Source organism: Antechinus flavipes, chromosome 2 (genome assembly GCF_016432865.1).
Source record: "Antechinus flavipes isolate AdamAnt ecotype Samford, QLD, Australia chromosome 2, AdamAnt_v2, whole genome shotgun sequence".
NCBI lineage: Eukaryota > Metazoa > Chordata > Mammalia > Dasyuromorphia > Dasyuridae > Antechinus > Antechinus flavipes.
Window position 1 is genome coordinate 240,600,955 of NC_067399.1, and position 25,242 is coordinate 240,626,196.

The 25,242-nt window shown below is 35.4% G+C and overlaps 1 protein-coding gene across 1 annotated transcript; it reads left to right on the plus strand.

Moving 5' to 3' along the window:
• Window positions 1-6,705: 6,705 nt before the first annotated feature.
• Window positions 6,706-23,313, plus strand: PFDN4 (prefoldin subunit 4). Its single transcript, XM_051976617.1, has 4 exons — window positions 6,706-6,973; window positions 22,230-22,337; window positions 22,663-22,803; window positions 23,126-23,313. The coding sequence occupies exons 1-4, from the start codon at window positions 6,950-6,952 to the stop codon at window positions 23,255-23,257; spliced, it is 405 nt and encodes a 134-aa protein (XP_051832577.1). The 5' UTR covers window positions 6,706-6,949; the 3' UTR covers window positions 23,258-23,313.
• Window positions 23,314-25,242: the final 1,929 nt, after the last annotated feature.

A 25,242-nucleotide genomic window follows, 5' to 3' on the forward strand; every position in this document is an offset into this window, starting at 1 on the left:
GAAAATTATCAGCAACCATGAAAATTTACAAAGACCAGAAAAAAGGAGACAATAATTTTATGTACTATTTTATTTTATTAGTAAATGTTATTATATTTATTATTATACAAGTGTGTGTATTTAAATTTAATGTGGTAGTACCAGCATTACTCTTTTTCTTCATACCTCCTTCTGAACTTGTTTTTGCATATTTTTAAATATTTTATTTGTGCACCTTTCTTTTCTTCCTTTTTTTTGCACCACTATCTTTACCTGCTTCTCGGAATTCTCTCCCCCCATCTGCCCCCCACAAAAAAGTCCTCTTTTTTCATTAATACAAACAAATTTGTCTTATCTTGGTTGTATCTGAAGTGTTCATTCTACCCCCAGTCTATCCATTTTTCTACCAAAAGGTGGCAGACATGCTTCGTCATTGATTTTCTATTGCATCTGGAAGAACAAAGAAAAGCCTACAAGGAAGCAAAGAAAAGATGGACAGCTCTGAACACAATTTGTAGTATTTATTATCCAGGCTTTCTTGAAATGAAAGTTTATTGCTTTTTATTTTGAGTCTTCTCATGTTTTGCTGTGTTCATGTCAATGATTTTTTTCTTATTTTATATTTAAGTTTAAAATAAAAAAGTGAAAAAATTAAGTTGTGACTAGTTATTACATTGATCAGAGGTCTTAAGTCTTTCAAAGTTATTTTCAGTTATAATGTTGTGTTGATTATATATCATTTTAGCTGTGCTTACTTCTTTCTTCATCAGTTCATACAAATCTTCCAATATATCTCTGAATCCACTTTTTTCATCATTCCATTCATATGCCAAAATTTGTTCAGCCATTCTTCAATTGCTGGGTAATCACTTTTCCCCTCTGTTCTTTGGTACAACAGAGTACTCATATAAATCATTGTACACATAGACCTTCTCTCTTTCATTGATCTCTTTGGGATATTTATCTGCTAGTGGTTATCATTAGATCAAAGAATATGCATGGCTTAGTGACTTTTTGAGTATACTTTCCAAATGTAGTCAACAATGATTGGACCAGTTCATATGTCCACCAATAATACATGAGTGTACTATTATTTCAATTAGTTTTATTTGAATTTCTAGAGTTTCTTAAGTAAACTATTATATCATCTACAAAATGCAATAATTTCGTTTCTTCTTTGCCTCTTCTGATTCCCCCAAATTCTTTTTGCCTTATTACTATATCAAATACCAATGTAGACATTGAACATCTTTGTTTTATCCTGTTCTTATTGAGAAGGCTTCTAGTGTTTCTCCATTATAGATTTTTGTTTTAAATAATACTATCTATAATATTTTGTATTTATTCCTATGTGTTTTAGCATTTCTAGTCTGATATATAATTGAAGTGATATGTTCCTATTCTCTGCTCTTCTTTTATTCAAGAAGCCCAAACCTTGACCTTGTATTTTCTTTTTCTTTTTAATACTTATATTTTAACAAACCTTTTAAAGCTGAGGTTTATTTTGCTGGTGACTATTTCTTTCCTACCCCCTCCTTCTTTTTCCCTTTTCCCTATCACCATTTGTTTTCCCGTTGATTTTCATGTAATTTTATATCAAACCTTGTGTGTGTGTGTGTGTGTGTGTGTGTTGTGTGTGTGTGTGTATGCTCAAAGCGGGGGGCATAAGTAATTGCATACAACTTCAAGTATGCCTTCATTAACTCTTTGATCCAGTTAAGATAAAAATGAGGTAATGACAAGTATATGACCTTCACCCTTTTTTCCATGAGTATATATTTTTTCTCATGCATTCCATTTATGTGAAATAGTAAGGTCCTTCCCCTGCTTTCTTATTTATTTCATATTGTATTCCCCTTTTCTTTCCTTTTAAAAACCAACAAAAATGAATGAATCCAAATCGTGTGTGTGTGTGTGTGTATGTGTGTGTGTGTGTGTGTGTGTGTTTAATCTCACTTTGTTACTTCTGAAGACGTTAGGATTTTGAAAGAAAACATTTATTCTCCCCACATTAGAATATGTCAGCAGATTATGGAGGATCAATGTGAGTGAAAGAGGAGGAAAAATCTTTCCTTTTCTACATCCTTTGGCAGTTAAATCAAGACTTAGTCCTTTGGAAAACTAATTATTTGCATAGTATGAACTAGCTAACCAATGCTTGAACCAATTTAAGGTTATTCCCTTTATCCTGAATAGATAATGGAGACTGGTTGGTCCACCCTCTAAGTAATCCAGTAATCTCACAAGAACATTCTCCCTCTAGTGGTGGAGACTGTAGTTTCTCCAACCTATCTCATTTTGAACTACTTCTTCCCACATATTTCCACAAATTCTCCCTAGTGGAGTTACCCAGTATACTGGAATTCTTCCTCTATGTTTCTTTTAATATTTCCATGTAGCATTTATGGAGGCTATTTTTAATTCCTCACTTTAGCAGGTGATTCTTCCCGAAATAATACTTTGGATGATTTTTTTTTTTTTTTTTTATGTCCTGTCTAACATTTAAGTCATCTATGTGGTAGTGTACCTTAAACCATCATATTGTTTTTGTTTCCATTGTTCTTTGGGTCATGTGGAATTATGAATATTTTGAGATTGTGTTGGTGTTCCATGACTTATAGCCACATAACTTCAACAGAAGAGTACTGGTATTATAAAACTGATTGTTATTCTAATGTGAATAACCCTGAGTGAACTTTCAACATTTCTGTTTTAAATAATTAGAATTACAAAATCTTTTCTTTTTTATTGGCCTAAAATTTCCTCTATATAATCTCTAGTTTCTGTACATTCTACAGGAAAATTATAGTTGAGGTAGGCTTCACTAATGCTAATTAGTAGCAGGATTACTTTATACATGTTTCATGTTAATACACTTAAAAATCATAAATTTTACATGCAATGTTGCAACCTAGTTCTTTGCTTGGTCATACTTCATTACAGTAGTTGCATTCTTTTCTATTATCCAGCTTGAGCCTGACAAAGTCATTTTATGATAGCATATTTTGCATTTGGATAGTTTATACTTTGAATTAGCTTGAAACTAATCCTCTTTCCCTTTCTTTTATCTCTTGGAATTTAGGAGGAATAAGCTAAGGGAGGAGATTAGAGAAAAGAAGCTCTCATCAAAGAAGTTTGCAGAATCTCAAAGGTGAGATGGGGAGAGGTATGAACAAGATGTTGTGGAAAGAATTATGCACTGGAAAAAAAAAGAGATTAATTTTATTTCCCACTTCATCAAATTTAGGGCTTAATTACTCAGATATAAAATTGCCATAAAACTGCTCTATTTGCCTGAAAAGTGGTTTGTATAATCTTTTGATGTTTCTAGCCCTAAATCTTAAGATTCTAAGGATTAGAAAAACACATATCAATCCCTCTCTCATTAATACAAGCACTGATATATTTTGACATATCCATTGAGTAAATTAATGTATTGTAGTCACATGTAGTATTTTTTGAAGCAGACTAACTTTAGGGTTCAAATTAGATAAAAAATAATTATAATATTACACAACTTATTCTCTTTATCTGGGTACATGCCTTTTCTCTTCACTCCAATCCTACTGTGGTATGTCACTTAATGCAGAAGTGACTCTGGTTACTCAAAGACTCTGTTAAGAAAATATCAATTTCTGGCAGATCCTTGTAAGCAAGAGGAGTTTTGCAGGCCTACTAACTTATAAACCTGCAAGGACTAGCTTGGAGTTTGGAGAGGCATGTCAACAAAGGATTTGTGGCTAGATTTTAAATAAATATGTATATGTAATTTATTGTTATTATTATTAATTAGTTGCAGTGAAAGTGCCAGGCAGAGTTTCATTACTCAAGAGTTTCTTTTAAAAGTGAAATCACAGGTCCAATCTCTATCTCTTATATCTTATATCTCTTATATTCTTATAATAAAGTTGCGAGATTATTGTGGGGATAAAATAGATACTTTTCAAACCTTAAAGCACTATATAAATGGTAATGGTTCTTATCCTTCTTATTTGTGACCACAGTTCATTTAACTTTCTACATTGGCTCAGAGCCATCTACATTGTGCATATGTGGAAGGAAAGTTCAAACCACCAAAATCTGTAATTCTTAGTTTATACTTCTTGGGGAAGAGGAACCTTGGTCTTTGTTTCTTGGTATCTTTTCCCGAACTTAGCACAATTATATATATTTATACACACACACACACACACACACACACACACACATACACATACATACATACATATACACACACATAATAAATGTTTGTATGTGGCATTGAGATATGGAATGGAGCTGGGATTTTATTGGTGTAAGAAAATCCCAATCGAAGAAACTTCCTCTAAAAAAGCAGCTGGTGCCAGCTCTGAAATGTATGGTTCTAGAGGCTTGACCAAAGCATGGAAAGATTAAGTGATCTGTCCAAAGTCATAATTAATATGTGTCGGATGAGAAAACTGAGGCAGACTGAGGGTTACGTGGCTGGCTCAGGGTCACACAGCTAACAAGTGTCTGAGGCAAGAGTTTCCTTCTGACTCCAAGCATTCTGTTCATCGTGCTGCCCACCTGCCTGAGATAAGCAGAACTCAGATGAATAGTGGATCTACTCAATAACAGTAGCTCATATGTCCAGAATCTTTAAGCCTTGCAAAAATATATTGGTCCCAAAAACCATAATTTGATTCCCCAGAGGGGGAAAACCAATGCTGAGAGAGATGACTGATTTGGACAAGGTCACTCTAGTTGTATGTATCCTGAGTGACTGGACTCCAACACAAGTGCTCTTACCATTATACCACACTGCCTTCTACTGTTATTGTTTGGCTGATCTAGAAATAAACTTTTACATATAAGTGAATATAATAATCAGATGAGATCATAGATTTAGAGGTGGAAGAGCCTTTAGAATTCACCATATTCCACTCCTTCATTTTACAGAAGAGGAAACTGAAACCTAGAGTGAATGAAATAGTTTGTCCAAATGTCACATAATAGTTAGTAGCAGACCTGATATTTAAATTTAGATCCTTGGGTCCAAATCTAGCATTCTTTTCAGGGCATCATGAAATAAAACATGTGTTGTATTGGTTGGTTATTTGCTATTGTTCTCCAAGAAGACAAAAATGGCATCATTATGTTAGAGTTGAGTTGCAATGTGTCCAACTGTGGCTGATCAATATGAGCTTAAAATGCTCTGCCACAAGTCTGACACAAATAGTCCATATGAACATTTGGGGTAGTTTCTCTAATTTGGCACATTTCACATCTCTTTTGGACTAATTCAATTCTGCTTTGCTCATAAAGCATAGCACCTTCTCTAATGAGGGCATGCCATGCTGGGTGGTCCTGTGCCACTATCTCCCATGTCATGCAACTGATTCTAAATTTCTTAAGAGATCCCTTGAAAGTGTTTTGTATCACTTTTATAAATCTTAAAATACCATGCAATTCAGATCTTATTAATGATTATAGGATAATATCTTTTCCCACTTTCAAGGATTTTGTGATCAATAATAAATTTATTAACAAATGAGCATTTATTAAGTGCCTCCTGTATGTCAGACATTTTCTTCTCTTTTAAAATATTTGGTAGACTATAAGCAAGTGAACATAACAATTGTATTTTTTGGTAACTGAATACAATTTGAGTGTTATAGAATCCCTGGATTCATTGAAAAAAATTTTGGGATCATTCCAGGAGCAGACAGTACAGGAATGAGATTTACTTCATCCTTCCCCTCTTTTCTGATTTCTTCTGGATTGGCCTCTATATTTTTACAGATGTTCATTCCATGTATTTTGAAATTATGAATATGAAAACATCTCTTAACATCGTTCTTAAAATTTTTAAATACTTAAACCACCTCTCTCATAGCAATGAGGTTGCAGTTGGCAACACAAAAACAGAAATACTGTATCACACACCTATATCTATAAAATAAACATAAGTTAATGTAGAGGGAGATAGAAGGGAAAATTTAGAGGGAGATAAGAAAACAACTCATTGAGGAGGAAGACAATGTTTGAGGTAAGCTTTAAAGGTAAGTTGAAATGTGAAAAGGAAAACGTAAATAGGGAGTGCATTCCTGTTATGAAGGGAACAGGCTATGCAAGGCTCAGGAGGAGATTGCTCTGTGTGAAAAATAGTAAAAGGGCCAGTTTGGCTGTAGATTAGAGTAATGTTTAACAGAGCTGCAAGGACAGGTCAGAGACAGATTGTGAAGGGCTTTCCATGACAGAGGAGTTTACACTTTTAATGGTAATAGGGAGCCATGGTAGTGGTAATGGTAGTGTCCTATTGTCATAGAAGTGTACTTGAGGAAAATGACTTTGCAATGTGGAGGGTGGACTGGAGCGGGGAGAGACTTCAGGCAAGCATTAGTTGGCTTAAATTAAGAGCTACTGCGGTAGTCCCAGATGAGAAGTGCTAAGAGCCTGAATCAGAATGTGAGCAGGAGAGTAGCAATTTCCATAACCTCTTTAAGCTTAAACTGCTCGTAGGAAACAAGTCAGTGGGTCAAGGTGCATTTATTAAGCGCCTACGATGGTCCGATGTAGTGCTTCATTTAAGACAGGTCGCTTTCCTGGGAAGCCAGGCTAAGAAACTGCAGGTCGCTCAGGGAGGGTTCTACTGACGCGTCACAATCCCCCTTCCTCCCATTGGACAGCTCCATCTGGTCTCCTCCCCTTTTCTCCGCGTTCAGGAGTAGCCTGCAGCCTTCCCACCACACCCCTTTTAAGTAAAGGATGGAGACTAAGGATGGCCTGTTCCTTTAAGAGGAAGATACCAAGTGCTTTCTTGTTTATAGCGTCTCCTTCGGTTCCTAGATGCTAAAAAGCAGGCATAGTAGAGCAGAGAAAAGAGAGTAGAGAAACCTCCCACTTTGGGAGGGGGGATTCCCCACAGAAAGCATCCCAGAAGGAGCCACATTAGGGGCCCGGGTTGATTTGTGCCCCTCCCCCAGGCCGGAGATGGTCCAGTCCCAAGATGGCCGCCACCATGAAGAAGGCGGTGAGTGGGACGCTCTGGGGGTCTAAGGCTTTGGGTTGAGGTGTCGGGACCTTAGGTGGCCTAGGAATTGGGGGTTGCGGGCGGCTGGAGCCGGCGAGGGATACGCGGCGGGACCTAAGCTCCTGGGGAGGGTCAGCTTACTGGATGTGGCCCTCCGTCCTAGGGGCCCGCGTCCGGAGCGGCCTCGTTCCCCTCCCCCCCGCTCCTGCCTTGCCTGGGGGGCCGCGGCGTTAGGCTTGAGGCACGGGCTCCTCCTAGGGCCAGTGCGGGGTCGCGTGTCTGGCAGCGCCGCGGTGATTAATCAGGGACCACGTAAGGACTCTTTGGGCTCCCCCTTCCATCCTCATTCGTGGACTTCGGGGTTCCCTGAAGACCCAGCCTGGCCTTGGGGGGAGGGGCAGCTTCACTGAGTGGAGGGACGGGGAGAACTCCTAGAGCGCCTGTGCAGTGGCAGTACCGCGGGGCAGTGGGGGAGAGGGGATCTGGGAAGTGGTGGGGACGACACTTCCTTGAAGTGTGTGGCAAGTTCTCTTCGGGTAGCTGGGTTGGCTCAATTCGCCCCTATCCCAGGACCGTTCAGACTCTTAGGTTTTAGATCTCAAACGATCCTTGGGACGTAAGAGTGTAAGAGCCGCAAGCACCGTAGTGGTACTCTAGAGCCCGCGCTCTTAATCCTTTGGTGGGTCTCGGACCTCTCAGGCTGTCTGGTGGGATCCGTGGGCCCATTCTTAGATTGATGTTTCTAAGTAATAAGCATGATGGTATTAACAGTAATTGGCATTTACGTATCACCTTAAAGTTTGCGAGGTGCTGAACGAGTATTTTCTTATTTCAACCTCGCTGCAACCTCAGGAGGTAGGTCCTTCCTATTCTTACTCTCGTTTCACAGGCATGAAAACCGAGGTAGACACCGACTAGGTGATTTGTCTGAGCTCACACAGCTGTGTCTGAGCCCTCATTTCAATTCAGGGCTTCTGACTCCAGGACTAGTGCTAATTTATATAGGATGGCAAAAGAAACTAATTGTTTCTGTGTCTGCCTGTTTACTGGGTCCTGGGATAAGGACCCCTGATAGTGTCGCAAGGCTTATTTTGCAGACAACAAAACTGATACCAGAGTGGGGAAGTGAATTAATTTTCTGAGGTGACTGATTCAGTAGGAAGGCCAGTATTCAATTTAGCTACCAATCAGTGACTTTTGTGTTAAGCACAAATTTAGGCACAAATTGTGAACCTCATTTAAAAGGACATTACCACCAGCTTTGAAGCCCAATTTCAGTCTGTTAGGAATTACTTTCCCTTTTTTTGGTGAGGTGGGGTTATGAGAAACAATGATGGACTTAGATTTGATAGGCTGAATTTGAATTCTGACCCTGATATCTAATATGTCAGTAAATATACAGTATGTGTAGGTGCTTGGAATATAAAAAGAAAAAATTGAATTTCAAAAAATTGAAGTAGGATTCATAAGGTATCCAGGAAGACAGTATGTACAGATAAGTCAGCAAGCACTTATTGAACACTTACTCTGCTCTGACAGTTGGGAGTATTAAGAAGCATTGCCTTTTGAAGGTGCTTTTGAGGTATTTCTTGAAGGAAGTGAGTTAGATGGAAGGTGGTAGTGCCAAGTGTGGAGCAGAGAGAAGGTTGATTATTTGAATGGCAATACGAAGGAAGGAGAGAAATTTCTTTTTAGGTTGGGAATATGGGATTTGGCCGAGTTGTGTTAAATTGTAGAATACTAAACATATAAGTTTATATTTTATCCTAGAGGCAATAGGCAGCAGTCATTGGACTTTGTTGAGTAGTCAGTTGTACACTTAAGGAAAAATCACTGGTAATTATTTTGGTGGATATGGAGTAAGAGCTTGAGGGAGGGAGTTGGAGACCCAACTTTTTAACATATACAATTTAGATTTAAAATAAAAGACAGTTTTTGAGGGACAAGCAAAAGTCAGGAGACATCATAAATCCAGCGCTAGAAAGGACTTCAGAGGCCATCTGATTTAGCCCCTTTTACTTTTACAGATCAGAGAATGGAGGCCCTTGGTTAAGTGACTTGTCTAAGATTACATGTGTAGTAAGCATCAGGAAAGACGTCATTTGGAAATGACATTTGAGTTGTTTTACATAAACTCAGAGGTGAGGAAATGGGGCATTTCAAGTGTGTTCAGATAACTTCTGCAAAGGCAGGGAGATAGGAAATTGTACACTATCGATGAGAATATCGAGAGGCCAATTAGAGTGTGGTAAGGAAAGGAATGTATAAAAAAACAGGAAAGGCTATCTGAAGCCAGGTTGTGAAGGACTTTAATTGTCAGATAGTAAGAGGAAAGTGGAGATATCTATTATTGATCATCTTTTCAAGCAGAAGGGACAGAAAAGATTTAGGAAAATATAATAAATATATAGAATGGAAGGATCCAATTAGGATTTTTCAAGGGTGAAGGAGACATGAACACGTGTTTGTAGACAGTAGGGACGGGATTTATAAATAGTAGGAAAGGTGCCAATAGGCAGGAACCGATGAAGATAAGTGATAGAATGGGAATAACAAAGTGGGCAGTATGTTGGAGGAGACTAAATGGAATGGCATCACTTTTGCAAGCCAGAGGAGTTGGTCTTGGAAAGGAGGAAAGTTTCCTTTTAATGTCACACCTTACAGGTGTGGAGGAGATAATGGCAGAAAATATTTGAGAGATATGAAAAAGAGAAGAGAAAGTTCACAGTGGATGGCTTCAGTTTGTTCTCTAAAACACAAAAGCACTTTGTATTTTTTATTGAGACAAGGTTCTCAGCTGAGAGAGTGTGGGGACGAAAGAGCTATGAGGGATTTGAGAAAAAATGAAACATTTGGAAGATGTTTTGGAGAGTGGAATTGTGAGTTGATAAGATAGATAGAGTAGGATTGCCTAGAATTGGTGATGGCCTAGGATGTCTGTATGATCTAAATTTGTGGTAGATACAATCAAAATGGTTGAGTGATTTTCTCCACCATCATTCAGCAGCATATGTGTAAAAGTGAAGGTGGTACACAATGGGAGGGTTTTAAGACTGAAGATTGTTGGGGGAGTTTGTTGTTATCAGGGGAACTTGTCATTGCATATACTTTCAGATGAAAGTATAAAGTTGAACTAGTTCACCAAGGAGTTAAATTGAGGGAAACAGGGAGAGTGGCAGATGCAGGGGAGATGGTTTGGAGAGAACTGAAGGTTGAGGAGATAGAGGTCATGGAATAGACAAAAGGGTAGAGTTTGGTAAGGGAAAATAAAGGGAGAACTGGAAAGTTAGTAGATTTTGGTCAAATATGAGAATTTTTATAATTCTTGAAGATGGAGACAGTACATTTGTGGGTGATGGCAAGATCAAGGCCATGACCATCTCTGTAATGTCTGAATGGGATGAAAGTCATGTAAAGTGAGTAGGTTGAAAAACATAATGGGGGGAATATAAGGGTATTTGAAAGAGAATGAAAATGTATATTAAAGTCCCTTAATTTGAGGTCAGAAGATGCAGAGGAGAGAAAAATTGTCTCCTTGAGAAAAGGTAGGGAACGATCTGTAGGTTTAATAGACAAAAGCTACCATGTTTTCCATTGGGTGGTAGATATGAATTGTATAACCTCAAAAGAGGAGAGATTACTAATAGGGATCGGGGAAAACCAAGGGGAATGAAGGAAGGCACAATGGAGAGAGTACTGGGCCTGGAGTCAGGAAGACCTGAGTTCAGATGGGACCTCAGACATTTAATAACTATGTAACCCTGCGACAAGTCACTTAACCTTGTTTGCCTCAGTTTCCTCATCTGTCAAATGAACCGGAGAAGGAAATGGCATGTCACTTTAGTAATCTTTGCCAAGAAGGCACCAAAACACCCCAAATAGTGGTGTGAAGATTTGGACACAACTGAAAAACAACTGATTGAAAAATATTAAAGCACTATGTAGTTGTTAGTATATTGAATATTCTAGGTTATCTCTTAACCTATAATGGAATGTTTTCCCTACTGGCTTCACTGACTTCTCCCTGTATTTATATCCAATTTATCCTGTATATATTTTGTTTGTCTTTTGTCTCTCCAGTTTCATGGTAAGCTTAAGAGGAAAGGCTGATTTTGCTTTTCTCTTTTATCCCCATTATTTATCATACTACTTATCCAGTAGTAGGCATTTAATAAAGACCTCTTGACTTGTGGGCAGTCAGAATTCTGTGCTTACTCTATTTTGTCAGCAAGTACTGAGCTAGTCCTTATGCTTAGTCTGTTTTCAACAAATCCAGAACAAGGTATTATGCCGGGCCCTAAGAATGCAGGTTTAAAGAGGCTTAAAAATAATGGATTTGGAGGCCTTGAGCAAACCATTTAGTATTTTGTCCTATAGACTATATATATCAAATATTCCTGGATTTTAGATTTTTTTCCTATAGACTATATAATATCAAATATTCCTGGCTTTTAGATTTTTTTTGTTTTGTTTCTGTGACATTGTCTCTGCCTGAGAAATGTATAATCCAGTTGGAGAGAGATCATATATATATATAAAGATCAGTAGTAATAAAAGGACTAAAAGTACTTAGTACATGTTCTTGTTAACATATTAAAACTAACCCTATTGTGTATCTACAATCATCTCTTGAACTCCAATCCTAAATCAGCAATTTACTATGACTTGGAAGACCCAACTACATTTCAAATCTGTCATCCAAATAGAATTCATTTCCCTCAAAATCTCTTCCCCTTCTATACTTTTCTTATTTCTTTTAAGAGTACTATTATCTTTGGCAAGCAGGCAAACAAAAGACATTTATTAGACAGTTAATATGGCCAGGCATTATGCTGAGTTCTGGGGTACAAAGAAAGCCAAAATTAGCCCCTGTCCTCAAGCCACTCACCTTTTTTTCCCAAGTGTTTTATTTTTCCAAATACATGTAAAGATAATTTTCAACATTCATTTTTGTAAAACTTTATGTTCTAAATTTTTTTCCTTCCTCTCTCCCCAAGAAGAAGTAATTTGATATAGGTTAAATATATGTAATCCTTTAAAACATTTCCATATTTGCCAACTTGAAGCAGCTGCAAAGGATCAGAAGTGAGAGAAAACAAATGAAGTGGAAATAATAAATATTGCTGATAATTTCAGCAGTAGTAAGAGGGACCAACAAAGGCTTCTTGCAGAAAGGTTTTAGCTGAGATGATCAGGGAATCTAGGAGGCATAGATGAAGAGGAAGAGTATTAAAAAAAACTTGGGACAGCTAGTGAAAATGCACAAAGTTGGAAGATGCAGTGTCTTGTGGAGGAAGAGCAAGGAATCCAGGGTGACTGGACTGGAGAATATTTAGAAGAGGTAAATAAATTAAGAAAAGTCTAGAAATGAATTATGGTATGAAGGATATTAAAAGACAAACAGAATTTTTTATTTGATCTGGCAGAAGCAATAGTGAGCTATTGGAATTTATTAAATAGTAAGAGAACTATATGTTCTGATCTGTGCTTTAGAAAAATCATTTTGGTAGATGAATGGATCAGTGTGGTACAGTAGGGTGAGGGAGACTCACCAGAAGACTATAGCAATAGTCAGGGTATGAAATAATATAGATCTGCACCAGAGTCAGAGTAGAGAGAAAGGAAAGTGTACAGGAGAAGTTGTGAAGGTAAAGTTGACATTAACACTGATGGTTATACTATAGTTATGAGGAATTTAGAAGGGGGAGAAGGGGTTTAATTTTTTTTTATTGTTTTATTTTGTTGGTTGAGAGATAGAGAATAATTTGTTTGGATATGTTCATCTATGAAATATCCAAGAATCATTTGCAGATGTGCCACTAGAGGACAGAAGAGAGATTGTAGGGTTGGATATATAGATTTGAGAATCATCTGTATAGCAACTGAGGCAACCAGGTGGTACAATAAAGAGAACTTTGGCCCTGGATTCAGAAAGATAAGTTCAAAACTATCTCATATACTCAGTAGCTGTGCAAATAAGCAAGTTTCCTTCTTTCCAAAATGGATAACATGAGAAATTTTATACTCAGTAGCTGTGCAAATAAGCAAGTTTCCTTCTTTCCAAAATGGATAACATGAGAAATTTTATAAAGCACTTTTTAAAAATTAAGGTGCTATATTAGTGCTCTCTATTACTATTATTGAATATATTTGACCCATGAAAATGGTCAAAAACACCAAAAGAAATAGAATAGAGAAAGAATAAAGGATTTGTAGGGTATCTTGAAAAAACACTTAGCTTGTATGAAATGGAAAAATATCAAGCAAAGAAGACAAAAGGAATTGTCAGGTAGGAAAAGCAGAAGAGATGTGTCATTGAAACTTAGAAGAGAATGTCAAGGAGAAGTGATGAACAGTGTCAAAGGGACAGAGAGGTCAAGAAGGATGATGCTGTAGATTTGCTGTTTACAAGGTCTTAGGTAACTTTGGAGAGAGTAAAGTCAGCTGAAAGACCAGGTCAGAAGCTAGACTGCAGAAGATCAAAAGAGTGAGAGGAAAGGAAGTAGAAATAATAAGTATAGACAGCATTCTTTTTTTTTTTTTTTTTTATAGACAGCATTCTAAAAGGAGTTTATTCAGAAAAAGAGAGGAGAGTTGGAGGATGATTGATAGCAAGGGTGGACAAATCAAGTAAGGATTTTTTAAAGATAGGGAGACATGTGAATTTATGGGCAATAACTAGCAAGAAGACAGAAAGATTCAAGAATAGAGAGTAAGGATGATAGAGGGAACAGCCTACTGAAATAGAATGGTAACAAGAAAGTATACAGACAGGTTTTCCTTGGCAAGGAGAGGGTCACCCTCTGTATGTGAGACCAGGAGTAAAAGAGCAGACTAGAAGAAGATATCCCAGTGATTTGAGATGAAGAAGTAGGGAGAAGAGAAGTTCTCATCAAATGTCCACTTTTTTTTTTTTTTTTTCAATGAAATATGAAGCAAATTCTTAGTTGAGAGAATAGAGGGAGGGGAGCTATGGGACAATTAAGGAAGGATAAAAAAGGTTTGGAAAAACCACTTTGGTGAATGGAATATTAAGGAGGTATAAAAGGATTCCCTTGCTGCATTCAGGGCTTAATTGAGATTATGTGACATAACATTGTAGTGGTTTCAATCTGCACAGATTGATTAATCTCTAGCTGCTTTCATCAACATGAGGTTAGTAGCTTTGGCATTGGATAATGGGAGTAATTCAAGGTTGAGCACTGGGGACAAGTGATTTGAGAATACAGGATAGAATAAAGTTGGATTGGTTCATTGAAAGGAAAGAAAAAAGAGTGGGGAAAAGAAAAGTTAAATGTTACATTGAGGCAAAGAATAGGGTTAAGGGAACATAAGGCAGAAGGAAAGATAAAGCAATCAAAGATTATAATCAGATAAAGAAATTTCAAAGTTCATGATCATGAAAATGGGATATTTGTGCACCATAGCAAGATAGAGATGTGGTCTTGTCTGTGCAAAGCTGAGGGGATAGGTCATGACAAATAAGTATGTAGTATATATGAACATATAGGAAGTATTCATCCATTTTTACTCCTTGAGTATTAGAGATTTCTACATTTCTTTTTGGTTGATCAATTAGATGGTGTAACTGATTTCCTGCATTTTTGTGACATGAATCCACATGAAATAGGTTACTGAGGTGATTATGATATGTGTATAGGCCACTTAGCTATTTTTTGTGAGTATGGACTTTACCCCTAAGTAAACAATTGTCTCATGAATACATTCTAATTGATCAAAAGAGACCAAGAGAAATAATATTTGTGGGTTATTACAAATCCATTATTGCAAGTAACAGTGTATTTCCTTTTGAAAATGGTTTATTAGCATACATGCTATTCTGAAATAGAAAGATGGTATAATGAAAAGAACTGTGGATCTAGAGTTGAGTCTCAGCTCTGCTACTCAGTAGTTGTGTGACTATAGTCAAGGCATTTGATCTATTTGAACTTCAATTTCTTCATTTGTAAAATGGAGAGATTGGACTAAATGGCTTTTAAGGTCTCTTCATGCTTTAAATATATGATTCTATGATTTCTAAGTTTTTCTCTAGCTCAGTGTCTTGTGGCACATCCTCCATTCACAAATAGTTGAAGAGGTACTTGCTTAAATGATTAAGTAAAAGAACTCTGGATTTAGTTATTTGCCCCTTAGAAATTATACTATCTTTTTTGGAGGGAGCGGAGGCTGTAATGCTACAAATTAGATATGTATTGTTTAACAAAAGAAAAAAGTTTTATTCATTTAGTATTTTTCTCCAACTAAATTCAAAACAGTTTTTTTTGCATTTGTTTTTAAATTTTTTGAGTTCAATGTTCCTCCCTTATCTCCACCCACAAAGTTATATAAAACATTTTCCCATAAAAGTCAAATTGTGAAAGAAAACATAGATCTCTCACCCTAATGAAAATAAAAACAAAAAAATTGAGAGAAAGGAGAAGGAGAAGGAGAGAAGAGGAGAGGAGAGGGGAAGGGAGGGGAGGGAAGAAACTCTAGTGCGACAACACTTCAGTCTATATTCAGAGCAATCATTTCCATCTCTGGGTATGGATAGAATTTTTCATCTTAAATCCTTCAGAGTAGTTGTGAATGATTGCACTACTGAGAATAGCAAAAGTCATTTGCAGCTGGTCATCCCAGAACATTATAATTACTATGAATACAGTACAGTTTCACTTTGCTTGAGTTCATGGAGGACTTTCCAGGTTTTTGTTTTGTTTTATTCTCTGAGAGCAGCCTGCTCATCATTTCCCATGGAACAATAATATTCCATCACAAACACATTCCACAGTTTATTATGCCATTCCCCAATTAATGGACATCCCTTCAATTTCCTTTTTTTTTTTTTTTTGCCCTAAGAAGAGAGCTGTTATTTTTTATACCTATAGGTCATTTTCCTTTTTTACCCTGAATATCTACAAAAGAAAATTAAAACCTCAAAAAAAAAATCAGTTTTTTAAAAAAAATTTCTTGTTTGTAAGTAGATTGCTTAAAATAAATTTTCCCATAGAAATTATATTATAGAACTTTCAGGTCACATGAATAATAAAGTGAAGGACTAGACATTTTCTCTGATCCCCACAATATCTCAGACCTCTCCCAAACAGAATATATGTGCCAAAGACAAAGCCGTTTGCATTCAGCCCAGAATCCAAAAAGTTAAAAAACAACTACAAACAGGGCTTCCCTCTTTCCCCCCCTCTCCCTACCATGAACTGAGTTTATTGATCCTGAACTCAATCTGCACAGTCTCTCCTCTTCCTACTTTACCAACCAGATTAAAAGGTATGACATAGTTTACTACAAAACCAACACCTAAATCCTAGGCCCCTCCTCCCTTTCCAGTGCTTTGGAGACTCCCTGGCTCCCGGCTGCGGAAGTTTGCTGAGGCTAGGATTGCCAACTTGGCTATAGCTCTTCAGAAACAATGTGCTGGGGCTTGCTACCTGAAAGGATCAGCACTGCAAAGGTCTGACCTGTCAGTGCTGGGGAAAATAGTGCTTTCACAGCTTTAAACAGAGAATTGAGGTAGAGAGGTATGACAAGTGAGCAGGAAAGGATGTCTTTTGTGTAGGGACTATACCACCAAGCCTGAGGGGAAAAGCCCAACAACCAACTCAAGTCAGTTCTGATCACCCAGAAGTCAGTTGGCACAGAGACTTAGGCTGGTGAAAAATGAATCATGAACCATTGCCCAATGGAGGAGGACCCTAAGATGCTTTGGAGATCCATCTCCTAAGGAAACCACAATATTAGGGGAGGGAGTCAAATAGTGATTGATAAGGAAAGTAAGAGGGGAAAAAAGACTTTTGACGGTCCACGTAAACAGATACATTAAAAGGAAAAACAGTTAGGAGAAGGAAATAATGACCTCCAGATCTGATAGGTAGGTTCAGGCATCTATGAACAAGTATTTTACAAGGCAAAGGAAGATGATTCAACACTTGAGATAGAGGATCCTGTGAAAGTTGTTCTTTACATAAGAAAATTGAGACGTGAGAGAGCAGAAATAATGAGCAGAATGGAAAAACTAGAATCTGCAATGGTAAGCCTCACAAAAGAAACAATAAAAAGCAATAGATTATGAATGCAAATACACGGGAATGAAGGGCAACCTATAAGAATTGAAAACAAAAAAAAATTAAAATAAACCTTAATACCATAATGAAAGAAATAATAGTAGAGAACTTCCCAGAAATTCTAACCGCAGAAAATGAAATTCCAGTTGAAAGAATTCACAAATCACCTCCAGAAAAAAAAAAAAAAGGCAAAGATTTCGAACTCTAAACACATGGTGATTAAATTTAACAATTCATATCAAAAATACTAAGTTCCTTAATTCATCAGGAGAACAAAAATAATTAAAATCCAAAGGAAAGGACATTCAAATAAGGTCTAGATTATTCTGAATTGATTAGAAAAAAGGAGGAGGGAATGGAATAATGTGCTGCAAAGAGTAATAGAACTCATGATGCATCCCAAAGGTGACCTAACCTGTGAATTTGTGGTTAGCTGTGAATTTGTAGTCTGTTTTTTATTTAAAAAAAAAAAAAAAAAAAAAAACCTTTAAAACTAAGACATACACAAAATAAAACTTTGGATAATGGGGGAAAAAAAAATACTGACAGGTGAATCTAGAAAAGCTGGAGTTGCTACTATACTATTAGACAAAGCAAAAAACATTAAAAAAAAAAAAAGATAAGCAAGCACATTATATTATGCTGAAACAAATCACAGGCAACAAAATAACATCAGTAATAAACATGAGCACCAAGGGCCATAACATCTAAATTCCATAAAGAAAACATCTGTGGTCCAAGAAGATGTAGTAATACCATAGTGGGTTGACTTAAGGGAATCCACTTAAGTGGATTCCCCCATCAGTTTTGGATAAATCTAAGAAAAAGATAAACAAAAGAGAAAGTGTAGAACTTGAACAAATTTCTGGAGAAACTAGAGTTAAAAGTCTTGTGACATCTTCTAGATAGGACAGCAAAAGTATGTGTGTATGTGTGTGTGTGTGTGTGTGTGTGTGTGTGTGTGTATATATATATATATATATATATATATAAATATATGTATACACACATATATCACTGATACTTTGTAGTTAACAAGGAAACTAACATTTGTAACCATTTTTAACTGTGGGGGGAAAAAATCTGAAGTTTATAATGACTTTTCAGGAAAAAAAACTTTTTTTTTTTTTTTTTTTTTTTTTGCACATTGTTTGTTAGAAATTTTCCTTGTCTGTATCCTAAAAAAGTAATTAAAAAAAGGAAAAGAATCTGCATGTGTAAAAATATTTATAGCAGCTCTTTTTTATGGTGGCAAAATTTGGAAATTGAGGGAATGTTCATCTCTTGAGAAATGGATAAAAAAACTGTGGTATATGAATATGATGAAATACTATTGTTCAGTAAGAAATGATGAACAAGCAGATTTCAGAAAAACCATAAAAGACTTGTAGGAACAGATGCAAAGTGAGATGAGCAGAACCAGGACAACCTTGTTCACAATATCAGTTAACATTATGTGATGACTTCTCAGAAATATAGTGATCTAAGACAAGTACAAAGGACTCAGGAAGGAAAATGCTATTTGTAACCAGAAAAAGAACTGATAGACTTGGAATGCAGATTGAAACATTTTTTTTTCACTTTTTATTCTTTTTTATGTTTTTTTTTTTCCTTTGATCTATTTCTTCTTTCACAATTGTGACTTATATGGAAATGCATAAACTACATAGAATGATCTACCATCTTTGCAAGAGGGAATGGGAGGGAAGGAAGACAGGAAAAAAATTTGGAATTCAAAATCTTATAAAATGAATGCTAAAAATTTTGTTTGACATGCAACTGGGGAAAAAATAAAACACTTAAAGACATTTTCCCTTGGTAATGGTTAATTTATTAAGTACCTATTTAATATGTGCAAAATATATGCTAGACTCAGTACAGATAAAATGAAACATTTCCTTCCCTTCAGTACCTTCTATTATAGGAATGCAACTTGTATATAGCTAATTTCCTTATTAATAGAAAGAGATGCAACCTGTATATAGAGCAGAATACAAGGTAACTTGGGGAAAAAAATACTCTAATAACTTGGGGAGTCAAGAAAGGATTCAGTTAGGGTATGAAGTCTGAACTAGAACTGTGAGGAATCCAGCAGTTCTTAGAAGTGGAAATAAGGAAAGAATACATTCCAGGCATTGGGGATAACCTGAATTTTCACTGAACCATGAGGTGGAATGTCCAGTTCAGGGAGCTTGGAGAATATTGAGTAGGACTGTAAAATGCATGAAGAAGAGTAATATGAAATGTTTAGGTAACAAACATATATCATGGATAATCATAGATTCAGACTTAGAAAAGACCTTGGAGAAGATCAAGGCAGATACTCCATCCCCTGATTTTAAGGCAAAAAAAAAACCCAAAAAAAAACAGGCCAGGGAAATTCAGGATTTTCCAAAGATCTCACATAGATAGGATATAGCAGAAAGGGAGTTCACACCTAGGACCTTTTGCTCTAAATCTAACATTCTTTCAATTATATGTTTACCCTTGGTACATACTATTATACCTATTATCTTAAAGTATAAATGTTTTTCATAAATATATACATTTAATTAGTGTTATTCTGCAGTCATGGCAGGTAAGAGTAGAATTGACAAAAACAAATTAATTGCATTTCTCCGAAAGACATTGTGTTTTTGTGCAGAATACTCCCATTTTTTCCTCCCTCTCCTCCAAGGAGATTAGGACACATTGCACATTTCTCACTACCATTTTCGATCTTCCCCAATACCAGCCCTTATCAACAAACAGGTTCTTTTGAGATTCATTCCACTGGCTGATCTCCCAATTCCTAGATCCTTGGAAGCATTTAGTAGATGGTTTACAATCTTCTTCAACCTTTGCTCTCACATGTCATATCTTCAGTGTATATATTACTGTTTTCTGGCTTCCCAAAGTCATCAAACTCCTCAGCTCCATGATTCATATACTTTCCTTTTCTTTTAACCCCATACCAAGAAGGTCATATCCTTGATCTCATATCACTGATAACCTGTAATTCTTTCTGGTCACAGCTTCCTAACACTTGCTAAATAGTCCTGCTTTACTGTGATCTCTGGTTACTTTGCCCCTTCCTGCTTTCCCATTTCATCACCTCTTCTCTGGCATCACTTTGCTTGACTTTATAGTTTAACTATATTGGCTTCTGCCTTTAAATGCTTTGCCGCTTCATCCTCATCCAACCATTGTGAATCACATTATCTCACATCTTACTAAAGCCCAACCCTGGGCTGCTGCTGTCATTCACTTTCTCTGCTTTTTGTGAGCTGAAATAGGTGTCATACAACTGCTGACTGAACTTAATATAAATTTATTTTCTCTGATCTTAGTGGGATTCTGCTGCTGCATGGGGGATTCTTACCTGACTGACTTTTTTACTCCTCATTTAGATACTAGATATTCCAAATCTATTTTTCCTTTCTTAATTACCTCCTCTCACATCCTACTTTATTAAAAATTAATTAACAGGCATTTACTAAGTGCTTACTAATTATCAGGCATTGTGCTAAGTCTTGGGAATACAAAGAAAAGAAACAAATACAAAGGAAAAATAAGAATCCATGAATCATACCCTGCTTTCTTCTCCTTTAGATCGCAACCTACATCTGAGAATCCCAGTGCCTCATTCCCCTTCTCTCTTTGTGTTTGGCAAATGTGGCTCTTGTCAAGGCTGATTCCCTACTTGTTCCCTTGTTCTTTCCATTCTTTATGAAATTTTGCTCCTTCGGTCCCATTCTCTCATTTTTAGTCTCATCTCTTTACTTTCCTTGTGGCCTACAAACATGTACAAATCTTCTCTCTTTATCAAACCAATCAAACAATCACTTGACCATCACATCTTCTCAAGCTATTATCAGGTGGCAATAGAAAGAAAAAAAAATCTGTTCTTTGCCTATGTTTCTTCACCTCACTTTTTTAATCTCTTGCAGGCTGACTTCAACTCCACCACTTGATTGAAACTGCCCTTTCTAAAGTTACTCACAGTCTCTTAGTTGCCAAATCAGTAGCCTATCTTCAGGTCTCATCATTCTTGATATTTTTAATTTTTGAAACTGCCATCTCCTCCTGGATACTCTATTCCCTATTTTTAAAAAAAGTTGCTCTTACCCTATTCTTTTCCTACCTCTAATCTTTGTCAGTTTTCTCTCTACTCATTCTTACTTATTGATCTCATCAATTCTCTTAGGTTTAGTGATATTTTCCTAAATTTATATTTCTTGCCCTATTCTCCTAAATTTTAATCCTGGCAACATGTCCAAGTGACTCTTCTTCCTCCTAAATCTATATTTCCAAAATTTCCTTTTTTGTTGAGGGTACCAGCATCTTTCTAGTCACCTAGTTTCAAAGTCTCTTAAGTTATTTGTGACTTTTCCCTTTCCCTCAACCACTTTGTCATTTAGTTGCCTGTTTCGTCAGTGCCACCTTTTTTTATATCTCTTCTTTCCCCCCAAATCACTACATTAATTTAGAGCCCTTTTAACTTTCATATCTGATCTTTTGCAGTAACTTCCTAATAGATTTCTTGTTTCTAGTCTGTCCCATCTCTGATCCATAAAACTGTCAAAATAATCTTTCAAATGCACAGGCATGACCACTGCTCAGAATTATAAGTAGTTCCTTATTGCCTCTAGGATAAAATACAGTATAAACTTATCAGCTTGACATTTAAAATCTTTCACAGTCTGATTCCAAGCTGTCTTCCTAGACTTATTTAGTTATTTTCCTTTATGTGCTTTATATATTCCAGTCAAATGGATTGACTTAGTGTTTTTTGAACTTGTGGTTCTATTTTATGATCCTGCATCTTCACAATTTTACATAGTTTGTTCCTCATGTTCGGAACATGTTTTCCCCCATTTTATTTCAGCCTCTTAGCTGAATCCTTCAAGACTCAATACAAGTTTTTGTGGGAAGCTTTTTCTCATTCTTCTAGTTGTTTATTCTTTCTCCTGTCTCAAAATTATCTTGTCTTTTCTTATTTGTGTAAATGTATCTCTTCTGCCCCCTGTAATACTTTTTAAAGATGGACTTTTATCTGATTCTCCATTCTTGAATATAGATCAAATAATATTTGCTTATTTTAATTCTTTCCTATCAAATAAAGGGGGAGGAAATAGATAATTTCTTCACTTATTAAACATGTGTTTTTATGGAAAAAATAAAAATTTGTTTTTCAGGCTGCAGAAGATGTCAATGTTACCTTTGAAGACCAACAAAAGATTAACAAATTTGCACGGAATACTAGTAGAATCACAGAACTGAAGGAAGAAATAGATGTTAAAAAGGTATTAGGAAAGTATTACGCTTCATAGTTGAAAAAAATAAATGTGATTTTAGTGATAAATATTTTTTAATTCTGTGAATTCAAAAACTAAATGTAGAAATCTAGAGGAAATTGTGGTATTGATATTTTGAGTAAAGTTTTTCTTTTAAAATCATCTTTAAAATTTATTATTTAAGATTTTATTTTCATATTTAATTTTTAATTATTTTGGGGAATATAATCTTCTATAAACTGAAACTTCATGTCTCAAAATGAAAGTTACTTGTATTTGTAATAGTTAATTTAAAAATTCTCCTTTTCAATGGCATTTTCTCTTGGCTTTATAGAAACAGCTTCAAAATTTAGAAGATGCTTGTGATGATATAATGATGATGGATGAAGATTCTTTAATGATTCCCTATCAAATCGGTGATGTTTTTATTAGCCACTCTCAAGATGAAACTCAAGAAATGTTGGAAGAAGCAAAGGTATATTGAGAATATTTGTATGTATGTGTTTGCATTACAATTCTACACATTGTTTTTGTTAATTGATAATAAAAATTAATGTACCTTTACTTCTGAAATACTTAAGCATATAACCAACACTAAAATTTATATCAAGGCTCTTGGTTCTGAAAATGATGACTATATTTTAACTTAGTTACCAAATTGCTGTGCTATTCATTTACTTCTCATAAGTCTTAACTTTTAAGTTTTTAAAATATTATCTCTGATATAATTTTTCAGAAATCGCCTATGAAAAATTTTAATGGAATTGCTGCTAACTAGTTATTTTCTCTTTTTCCAGAAAAATTTGCAAGATGAAATTGAAGCATTAGAATCCAGAGTTGAATCAATCCAACGAGTGTTAGCCGATTTGAAAGTTCAGTTATATGCAAAATTTGGGAGCAACATAAACCTTGAAGCAGATGACAGTTAAAAGTTTTCTAAATATAAATTTTTTATTTGTTTAATAAAATTGAATATTGGTAACAATGATTTCCATTCTTCATATGATGTTGAAATCAAATCAACATTTTTTCTTTTAAAAAATTTCAGTTTTTTATTTAATGAAAACTTGCCTATTTTCACATGTCTTGCTTATTTATTTTATATTTTTTAAAGAAAAAAGCAGTATATACATCTGTGTATTTTGCATAATAATTTCAAAATTAGGGTCTTATGTCCTGTTTATTAAAGCCAGTTAAGCAATCTTTGTATGCTTCTATATTATCATTTAGAATTTTTAATTTCATATTTTCATTTACAGGATTAATTACAGTTGTGTGACTTTATTTCTATTGAGAATGCTTTGTGTTAGGTATCCCCACTATATGGGTAATGATAGTGAAGAATGCATCTGATGAAGAAATTGATTGTAAAAAGTGGGGTTAATATATATGATTTCCAGTTGTATTAACCATGCTTCCATCTCAATGAAAGTATTATCAAAAAGGTATGATCCATGCACTTATTCTGCTGTATTCGTTTGACTATAGAAAATAACTTAATTTGGTGTCCTTTTTGAATAGGTACTATCTTTTAATAAAAGGATAAATAAAGTTAAGATTAGACAGTAGTAGTTACAATGCATATGGAAGGACTTTAAAATATAGACTGTTGGGGCAGTGAGAGACCTTACAGATGATCTATCTGCTTTAGTCTCTTCCATTTTTTCCAGATGAGGAAATGAAGGCTTAGAGAGATTTAGTGACCTACTAGCTTAGAAACCAAGTTTACACAATAATAGTAAGAATGTGTATTTGAGTTCCTTCTAAACTCACTGTGTAAGGTCTACATTATCATTCCAATATTTCTTACATGTTACATTTAATATTTGATAAATGTTAATAATGAAATATATAGGTTTAAAAGCCTGCTGGTATTTCCAAATAGAAATAAACTCATTTTTAAGAACATCAGAAAGCACATTTTTCTCTTTAGCTAATCAGAAAGAAACTCAGGTATTTTGATAATTTCATTTTATTAACTTTCCAGCAGATGGCAGTGACATGCCAAAATATTGATTTAAATACTTTGATATATAATAGAATTATTTTCCATTAAATAGCCACTTGCTGCCATAGGAAAGTTTATAAGGCTAAAAATAAATCTGTGTTTTTTTTGTTACATTTAAAATTTTTTGGAGTCCAGACTTATGATTTCATTGATATATGGAACTCCTAATAAGGGAACTCTCTTTACAAATGCAGAACAGCAGTTGGTTTGCAATATTGCAGTTTCCTGGAGCACTAAAATGTTTAGTGATCTGCCCAGAGTCTCCCAGTTCTTGTGCTCAAAAACTTGGGCTCACTAGAGCCCAAGACTTTGACTCAGAGCATTTTTACTATCATCAAGGCAAGCTGCCTCTTGAGGAATTTAATGAAGATTTGTCAAATAAACCAAAAAACTAACATTTGTCTGTAGTCTTCTTGAAACAGTTGAAAAATATACAAGTAGAAAGATGTTCATAAAATAAAACAATAATCTTTTGAAGGTAAAAGGAGCTGTATAGCTACCAAAATAGCAATGGATGTCCTAAGGGTCAAAGATCTAACAGCTAAATTGTGAAGAGTTTATGTTGAAATTCACCAGTGTAGAAAGAAATAATTTATCTGTCTTACTATTTTGCAATTTTAAAATGAAATACTGGAAAAATGAAAGAATTAAGTTACATAATACCGTCAGTTTTTTTTTTTTTTCTTTGCACGTATATCGGTAGTTTTTTGTTTGGGTTTTCTTTTTCCTTTTTTTTTTTTTTTTTTTTTCAGGAAGATGTCAGTAGAACTGTCAACTTCCTCATTTAAGAAATTGTTTTTATTAATAAAGCCCCATCTTTTTCATCACCTAGCCCAGATTTCAGCTTACTAGAAGTTGAGGTTTTAATTTGTCATTTCTTTTTCCTTGCCTGAATTGCCAATAATT